At 40.8% G+C, this 10,000-nt stretch overlaps 1 protein-coding gene across 6 annotated transcripts in view; it reads left to right on the forward strand.

The window, feature by feature from the left end:
* LOC138004565 (uncharacterized) overlaps window positions 1-10,000 on the forward strand; it is an 82,295-nt gene that overhangs the window by 32,568 nt on the left and 39,727 nt on the right. For all 6 annotated transcript variants that reach the window (XM_068851120.1, XM_068851117.1, XM_068851119.1 and 3 more), the window contains one exon: window positions 8,672-8,766. In XM_068851120.1, the coding sequence (XP_068707221.1) occupies window positions 8,672-8,766 (95 nt within the window). The remainder of the gene's footprint in view (window positions 1-8,671; window positions 8,767-10,000) is intronic.

Below are 10,000 nucleotides of genomic sequence, written 5' to 3' on the forward strand. Positions count from 1 at the left end.
ACTTGTGCGAAACACAAAGAAATACAAGATACCGGAAAGCTCGTCTGCCCGTGTCCCGTGTCCCAGACACTTGTGAGGAATGTTTATCAACATCATTTGATTATAAACAGAAGGTCGTTCTTTTGTTTATGAACAGTAGAGTTTATTGTGTCATTAAAGGTTCCTTAGAAGCAATTTACACTCGATTTCTCATTGATCTGAGTAGTTGATCGTGACCACGCATTGATTACTGGCCTACTGTATTTTGCGAAACGAACCAAGACGAAACTTTCAAACATGTAGAAGTGAAAATAACAAGCCGGTATCACAACAGTCAGTAACCTAAAAGAATACAATACAATTCATACTTAATTGACCACTCCCCATAGGGGCTTTTCAGAGCCAATGAAACACAATGAATGAAACGACAACTGTTAAGAATCCCAACTGGCCAGAGGCAAGCCAACTGTCCAGAGGCAAACCAGCTATTTACAAGTGAGGCCGAGAAGTCGAACCAGGGACTACCAGGAACAAATTCAATGGTTTGGTCAGAACGAGTCTTGAACCCGGGAACTCCGGATGTCAAGGCAGTCGTCGTAACCTCTAGGCCGCAATACCTTCTACAAGAATAAACACTGGAAGTGTAAAATTTGAAAATTCAAAAATCTCTTTTTTCGCAAAACAAGCTCTTCGTAGACTGTGACATTTTTAACTTAGCATTTGCACGTGCCCTGCAGTCTGATTTGGTCGTGGTCGATTGGAGTATTCGTTCTATGCAATAATGTTCATGGTGTAACACACAAGAACGAAGCAAGATCTGGAAATAACATAGAAAATTCTCCTTACCTTTAAAGCTTGCCGTTCTCAAAGAAAAATCATCTGTCCTCTTTATTAAATACTTTCAGATGTGAGGTTTGATATTGTGTCAATCATCGCGGGCGGAAAGGATTTCAAACTAAATGTTTGGTCTGATCGCATAATGAGAACTACGTCATCGTGGCCGAGTGGTTAAACGCGCTTACAGAATGCCAGAAAGCTGGAGAAAGTGTGGGTTGTTCAGATCATGGTGTGAGAAACTGTGGGAAGGTGGGCAGGGAAACGAAATTCGGTATTAGCTCCTAGCACTTGCCCGTAAGTAACCCCACCGCCAAGTATTTGCACGATTCCCGCCGTACCGCAGTCGAGCCAAATTGATAATTTATTCATGTGCACTAATCTTATATGCATTGCTCATAATATATGCTGTGAGAATAGTTTACTGTGTGTACTAAGGGTGGTCGAAATATATTCTAACTTTTAAGCCAGAAAAATCTCAAAATTGTTCACATTTTGATACAAGCACGAAACTTTTTGATATGGGGCCACTGCGAAAATCAACACTAAAAGGTTCATAAATTTATTAGTCATGGAAACGAGGCTAAACAAATTTAAAGTAATCAAACTGATTTAATGTTAAAAAAAAGTTTCACTTATCTTCTTGAAAATTGTGTTATAGGTCAAAGAACACTTTATCACAATTTCTAGTGTATATATCAATGGTTACGTGATCTTTCAGAGGAGTATATATACGATATAAATATTACACCACTTTGTGAAAATAAAGTATATTTGAAGTATATTTTAAGTATACTTGTTGTTTTTGGACCTTTACAGTCTTGCTGTAGGGGTGATATAAAATTATTTTTAACTCATTTAGGTAAAGAAATTAAATACCATATTTTATCCTGCGGAGAATGTCGTCAACCAACACCAGCTTACATTCCTGCAGTCATATCGCTTCTTCCTTAGTTCTACGAGAACGCACATTCGATTGCGATGATCAAAGACCCAGTAAATTATGTCAACACGTGCAAAACACCTGTTATTTCACTAGATCAACCACTTTTTGCATTTGGACAGCTTATCCGCCAGTGGAACTGGCTCTCAACGTATGGGGGGAAGGAGTTCATTCTGATGCTTGGATGGATTGCACATTGAGATGGCGGCATTTACGCTCCTCGGAGATTGACTTGACGGAAGTCACTGGACCAGCACCCTAATTTAGCAGCTGAAGTTGCAACTGGAGGAGTTGCTGATTGTTTCATCACAGCCACCCACGTCACAAGAAATAGACGGGCACACCAATTTAGTGCCGCTTGTTTGTCCATCCTGCGTAGTAAGGCATATAGTGATTACCTTGAAACCCTCGGAAATGGTAAAGAACCACTCCAGTGCACAGATGGAATCAATAAAATGTCGAAAGATTGCCCGCAGTTTCTGTACTAGAATGGAGTTCTCTTCTTAGAGTTATTTGTTTTGCAGTTGATCAGAACTATTAGAGGACGGAACTTTTCACTGGTTAAGAAGTCAATTGTGTCGCTGGTTCCGTGGATGTTCTCACTGGACCACGCCAACTACGCCAGGTGGAAGATTGTACTTATACGCGATATACGTTTACTACCTTTAACTCACTCTGACATCCAACAGGAGTTCACAAATGGATATTTTGTTTCGACAAAACTGAGAAGGTTTCCTCTTGAATTGCTTTAGACCATGTGCACGAGCAAGTGAATGCATAGGCTAAGAAGGCGGAGCAGTCAGACTGACTGGAAATCCAGCAGCATTAAGAAGGTGGATGATCGCTGAAGTCACAAAGATCATCCAGGAATTCGAGGAAATATCTTCCAAAGAGGTCAGTGAAGAAAAGCGCCACCAAATTCCACGCTTTGTCACTTGTGTCAGCAATTGCGGAAATGGGAATCCCTTTGAGGAGGACAGCACAGACCTTCTTGTCCTGGACTCAAAATAAATCATGGAGGACATGTCCTTTGCTCCCATTAAAAATCAATACCCTCGTGCCCTGCAGTTCTCAATACTCGTTGTTGTTCATCTGTGAAACTAAAGAAAGACTTTTGCTGTAGGATTTCAAGGAAGTTATTTTTGATGGGAGCAAAGGACTGTCTCCCACCCGGAGTGGAAGTCTCTGGCCGGGTCAATAAGCTAACTTTTGATCGTTGGGTAACGTGAATTTTGAACAAAGCCTTTTTCGATGGCTAAAACGGGAAAGTTTTCAGAGATTGCCGACGTTTTATTCGGCCTCTGTGAAGATTCGACGCTAAGCAAAGACCACGGAAGGAACAATTAACTATCATCCGTGCTCTACCCGGAATTTCGAGGCAACTGGAGCTGCTGGAGAGAATTTACGGCCGTTTTCCTTCGGCGGATCGGATCGACTGCTTCGTGAGAGTACCCAACCTTGTTTAGTATATATAGAGGGAGCAAACCGGTTCCTCAAAAACTAACAGGAATGGCCGTAAATCGGCTCAAAGACCACACAGGAGGGAAAAAACACTCAACTAAAGTAAGGTAAGACGATTTTTATTTAAATCGTTACATTTTCATAGGTCACGGAATCAATCGTTATTTTCCCCATACAAATCCTTATAAATATGCAAATCGCTCGAGTCACGTAACAATGCAAAGGTCATCATATAAAGAGCTGCTCATATATCGAGCTTGGGGAACCTGTGCTTACATAGCCTGCCACAACCGGGATGGTAACCTCGAAGAATCAACCTTTTCTTCCAACTGTAGCACAAGCAGGACAAATAAGGGAAGGTCAGAAGTCAGACGTGGTGAAATGTATGGAGAGGCTTGTTGAAAAGAAGATTGGCACACCCTAGGTTGAGGCGACAGTAATTGATGGTGCAGTTATTGTTCAAGTATTGAAGCCGCGTTTATGCGGATTTGGTGTTTAAAGCACATATTCTCAAACAGCTGGAGGCAGTCCAGAGAGTGGACGTTGTGTGGGATGTAAATCGTGAAGACAGTTAAAAGTCCACCAAAAGAGAAAGGTGTGACACAGGTTCTCAAAGAAAGGTCGCATCATCCTCTAAGCTCCCTAAGAACTGGAAAAGCTTGCCTTCATGTTGGTGACAATAAACTGAGTTGTTCTTGTTTCTCGCTAAGGACTTGCAGGCTATTGACATTGAGGGGAAGGAGGTGTACAACACCTATCGTGAAATCGTCCTCATTTCTCAGTCAATAGAGATGCTGGACTGCTACCACAAAGAAGCAGGCACCCGACTAATGTTGCATGCATACCATGCCTTACAATCCGACTACCGTAAAATCCTTATCAGAACCATTGATACGGACGTAACTTAGTGTGTAAGCGGTATCCGGAGTGCAATGTCTTCATGATCATCATAATCACCGTCATCATCAGCACTCTTCGTCAAAGACGAGGAAGGTCCTTTGTTGGACATAGGCCTCCTCACGACGTTTCCATGTTTGTCGTTGCTGCACTTGGCGTGTCCAGCTGCTGCCTGTTACTTTTTAGTTGGCGTCACGCTAAGGAGTGATATATCAATATCGACGCAATATCTTAGCGTGGATGAAATGTGGATTGCATTTGGAACTGGCAAGCCTTTTCGATACCTCTCGGTGCATCCAATTGCTGAACAACTGGGACCACAAAAAAGCAAGGCTCTCCTGATATTCCACTCAATCACTGGATGCGTGTTTCCACAAATCACAGACACCTCTTCAATGTTGGCTTTAGTTTCAGAAGAGATTCCTGAGCAAGCAGTGGCCCTAATTGAGAGATTTGTAGTGATTCTTTATAGACTTCTTTCCCCATCCCATAATGCAATACGTTTTTTTTTTGGGGGGGGGGGGTTAGGGGGTTCTTTACATAAAGAACATTACAAGTTAATTACTTTTGGGACTGTATCGTGCTTCAGTGAAGTGGACATCCATTGTTTTAATGCAAATAACCCCCCCCCCCCCAAATGAGCTGAATCCTAAACGTCAATGAATAAAGCAAGGAATTATTCCCTAAAGACAACCATTGTTTCAAATAGCTATTTTGGGATTCTCAGGGCACAAATACATGCCAATTTGCCTTCTAATCATCCCATAATTTCTTTCAAATCAGCAGAAATCAAAATGCCCCCTAATTGGCTGAAAGCGTTTATACCTTTAAAGGTTAGTTTACATCTGAATTTTTGTGCCGTCACTGATCACGTGACAATAACTGCTAGTCATAAATCGTTTCTTCATGTTGATTGCTCTACCTGTATGTTTTTACCTTATGTTTCAGTAATTGAAAGCTTTATATATCTTTATGCATTTTTTCTTATGAACCTCGATTACATGCCTGTCATGTAATGACATGCTCTTTTCATACCATAATAGTCGATTTTCCGATTGCCCTATATCAAAAAATGATGAAGACTATTAGTTGTTTTGTTTCGCCAAGTTTCATGCTTGTATCACAGAACGAACGATTTTTCGCTTAACAGCTGTACTAATTCCACGCTGTATCAATTGTCGCACCGCAGTTAGATTGGGGATAAATGAATGATTTGCCAGTTATCGGATCCCTGTTTATACGCAAAGGGTTCTGGGATCGCCAGGGGGCAAACATTGCAAGTCGCTATAAGAAAATGTATGGCGAAAACTTATTTCGACGTCTAAAAAACGATTTTCGAGAGCGATCAATGCTTTTTTCGACACAGTTTTATCCGAAATCAGCGCTCTCAGTCGATATTTGACATTTCACTCTTGGTCGCCATAGATCCTCCAGTAGCTCAGTGGTTAGAGCATCCGACTAGATAGATCGTGGGTTCGAATCCCATGTGGGGTTCAGATTTTTCCGAGTTCCCAATGGGTTCTATATCTCATTTCATTTGTGTATATCATTAGTCTATCATTCTCACATCCGCTCATTTGGGTGGTTGGTTGGCCGCATCTCAGATATACTCTACGGTGACTACGCGATGCAGTTATGAGCTGCTGTCAGTCGATATTTGACTCTGTAGCCGCGTGATGCAGCTCGAGTCAAAGACCCACATTTCACCCTTGCTCACCATAGAGTCTCCAGTAGCTCAGTGGTTAGAGCATCTATTTTCTAAAAATTCTGTGAGAGTCCAATTACTTTAATGTATTACGATGATTCTTATCAAGCAAACCATTTCAATCTCCTTCTGCCTCGAGGCAGTCGTTTTAATGCTCCTCTTCCAAAGAATACAGCATTCTTTGTTTCGATAGATTTAGACACCACTGGGAATTCATATGCCTCAGCTGTTAAACAAACCTTTTCTTCTGCAGAGGTAACTGAATAGAGTGTAATGTGAAGTGCTATATGTTTATCCCATATGAACCATGTGAGCGTTAGCCCTACTGATGGAAATGGGCCCACACAAGGACAGAGAAAAATTCTGACCAGGGTGGGAATTGAACCCACGACCTTCGGGTTAGATCTCCGCCGCTCTACCGACTGAGCTACAAGGTAGCTTGTGTAGCTACTCCACAGATTGGAGATGCGATTTGGTGTCAAGGGAAGGGTCCTGGCGTGGTTCAAATCCTACGGAGTCAATTTGTCTGCGTGAATGGAACCAGTTCAACAAGGTCTGATCTAATGTACGGTGTTCCCCAAGATTCTGTTCTTGGCCCTATTTTATATCTTTTGTATACTTCCTCTCTTGGTGAGGTTATAAGAAGACATAATATGAAATTTCATGTCTACGCTGATGATTCTCAGGTTTGTTTTTCGTTCGACTCTGCAGCTTTTTTGATTCGCCTGTTATTGTGCCTAGAATTGAAGCATGTGTATGTACATGATATTGCGACATGGGTGTCCCTGAACAAACTTAAACTTAATGGTTACAAGACAGAGCTTTTGGTCATTGGATCGCGACATCGTCCGGTCTCTCAGCTCCTCTCTTTCACAGCGGTTAATGGGTCAGCTACAAAACCCTCTCAGTTTGCCAGCAACATAGGTGTAATTTTTGACAATAAACTGAACATGTATCGTCAAGTTACTGCCATCTGCTAATCAGCCTTTTTTCAAATTCGTAATATCTCTCGTATTAGAACGTTTTTGTCAGCTGAAGACACCAAAATGTTAGTGCATGCTTTCGTAATGTGTAGATTGGACAACTCTCTTATACGAACTTCCGAAACACTTGATTCATAGACTTCAGTTAGTTCAGAACTGTGCGATAAGTCTGATCCTATGTGGTGCTAAACACGAAAGAATTACTCCTTTACTGAGAGAACTACACTGGCTTCCCGTCGAGCAGAGGATTATTTTTAAAGTCATACATTTAAAGCTTTAAATAATTTAAGTCCCAGCTATATTCGTGATCTGTTACAAACTTACAAGCCATCTGGGAGTTTACGATCTTCAACCATGAACTTGTTAGTGACACCTAGATCGAGGTTAAAATGTTATGGTGATCGTGCTCTTTCGGTTTGCGCTCCTAAACTTTGGAATAATCCTCCAGGAAATCTAAAATGTAGTCCAAATCTTACATCTTTTAAGAGCAGTCTTAAAACTTATCTTTTTGAGCGCTATTTTAATTTGTAGTTTTGCTTTTGTATTTGAATTTATAATTTACTAAGTTACTGCCTTTTAAACATTTTATTGTAAAGCACCTTAGAATAGGGCGGTATATAAATGTATTATTATTATTATTATTATTATTATTATTATTATTATTATTACTATTACTATTAGAGCTATATATCATATATCACGCAAAGACAACTTGAATCTCCTGGAAAACAAAACGCAGCTCCATTGACAGTTATGCACTAAAGCACTGTGTCAAACAGTACTAGACACAGCCTTTACCACGGCCTCTAATGCACTACCCATACGTACGCAATGCGTGCCTATTTTTTCTGTCTTCTCTCATCTTTCTTCTTGCACGCTCCTAGCTGGGTCTGGTTGCTCTGAAGGTAGAGATGTGGGTCCGCTGATGTTGCTAACTACAGCGAGGCCATCGTCTCTGTATAGGCTTATGGACGCTTTGTTGACAAGGGCGGATAGTTTACTTAGGAGGTAAAGCCCCACTAATTCACAGACCTCGGCACCATCGAAGCAACCCATTGTGACATCGAACAGCGAGTTTGGCCCTTTCTTTACCCATGTGTCACTGCTGTCAAACAAGAGAGATTTTCTTGAATTCTTGATGACGGCTAGGGCCCTGTTTGGGATGGAGGTTATTGAGCTGGCGTAGGCAATGGCTTTATCTAAGATTCTCTGATATAGATGGGTAGAATTCCACAATGTCAAATTTGATGAACCGTGAATGGCTTTTGTTGGGAATTGCTTTGAACCAAAGCGATATAACTATATAAGTAGACAGGAAATCGACTTGTCTGCATAGTGTGCTCGATATCGTTAGATAGAGCAGAAATAAATGATTTGGTTGAAAAGTTAAAACAAGACTAGATATTGCATCTCGACAACGCTGTTTCGTGAGTTGCCTCACTCATCAGGAGTTTAATACTAAATGTATATACAACAATCGTCACTTTAAATATCCTTGAAATTTACATAAAGGCTCCCTAAGGACCGCTCAATTACTACGCTGTAGTGATTTTTTACTATGTCTACAACATGAAACAAGTTCATTTCTTTTGTTTAGTGTGCAGCGGTGCGGTTCGCGGATTATGATAAACTTCTCAAGTAAGCACAAGTTGCAACGTTTGCTTGCACTGTTATACGGTTTGGCGCGTGCTATGATTTGCCATGTAATTACGTGGTATATATATATATATATATATATATATATATATATATATATATATATATATATATATATATATATATATATTTGCAAGATAGTTGCAAGATAGTTGTATTATTTTGGTGGGAAATGGTTGAGTTCTCACGGCTTATTAACATGATGATTACCAGAGATCACAAGCAATTGGACTGGATACACGGTGGTCTATGACATTTACTCCGAAGATGAAACGTCACCACTGTTTTGCAAAGATGTTGTGGGGAAGGTAAGCACTTGTAATAACGATCATGACTGTTGTTTTGTAACGCGCTATCTCAAAACCTTAATAGAATCACGCGCTTGTAGTCGTAAGGACCTTGCTCGTGCGCACATAGTAAATGTGCGCAACTTCTCTCTTTGGAGGTCGCATCAAGTAATTTCCCAGTCGTGTATCATCTAATATGCCCTTGAAATCTTATGTTTAAAATTTTCCAGTCGCCACATTACCAATGAAAATTCATTAGTTTTTGTAAAGTAAAAACTTAAAAGCAAGTGTACCTGTACTTTTCTTGCGGTAGGTCACTGGGTTCGAACCCTGTCCCGACCAACACTCATGGTCTTAAAATAGAAGAAAGTTATGCAGTGGTAACTCCATCTGCAAATGAATCGGCTTTCAAGTCTTTTGGGAGTAGTAAGGAGGACCATTAAGGAAACCACATATGCCGTCTTACAATCAGTGTTGATAGGTTTCTTTGGGCGATAAAGAACCCACACATTATTCGCCAAAAGAAGGGCACGGAGTTAATAAAGGATCACTTTATTGTAAAAGTCATTATTATCCAGCTAAACAAAAAGCCCAGCAAATACCCAATTTCGATATACTAAAATTCTGTCCTAAACAAATGGTATCATCTCGAGGGACTGGGGAATAAATGCAAGGGTTTGTATAAGTTTATTCCTCAGAGCCTCGAGATGATCCAAACAGAAGTTCTTTTACGACTGGCACTTTCATGAACTTCCTACATTGCATGATGGCGATGCTGTAAGAATACGTTTACGTGGTAAAAATGAATGGTGGCTTGGACGTGTCATTCGAGGGCCCTCGTTACCATTGGGTGGAAGTAATTGGAAAGCCCTACCGCCGGAACCGCAAATGTTCAGAGCAACTCATGACGAACTAGAGTCCACAACAACAAGCAATGACCTCACAGAGCCTTTTGTATCTAGTGAATCGAACTCAGCTGATGTGTCGCTGCCGACAATGCCAGTAGCGCCGGAAGTTCCTTAGCCATCTTCAACTAGTCGTCCAGTGCTTGATTGTCGCCCACCAGTTTGGTTAATAGATTACGAGTGTGGACACTAAGACTTCGCTTTAGACTTCTTACTTAGTTTTGCTACTTTTATTTTGTAGTTTCCCTCGCGTCCACACTGAAGAACACTTGTTATCAATGGACGACAGTGTTTCTCTTTAGCAATTTATTTGTTGTGTTTGATGAACACTTAACTTAGGAAAGGAGATG

The sequence above is a fragment of the Montipora foliosa genome, chromosome 5 (genome assembly GCF_036669935.1).
Source record: "Montipora foliosa isolate CH-2021 chromosome 5, ASM3666993v2, whole genome shotgun sequence".
Taxonomy (NCBI): Eukaryota; Metazoa; Cnidaria; class Anthozoa; order Scleractinia; family Acroporidae; genus Montipora; species Montipora foliosa.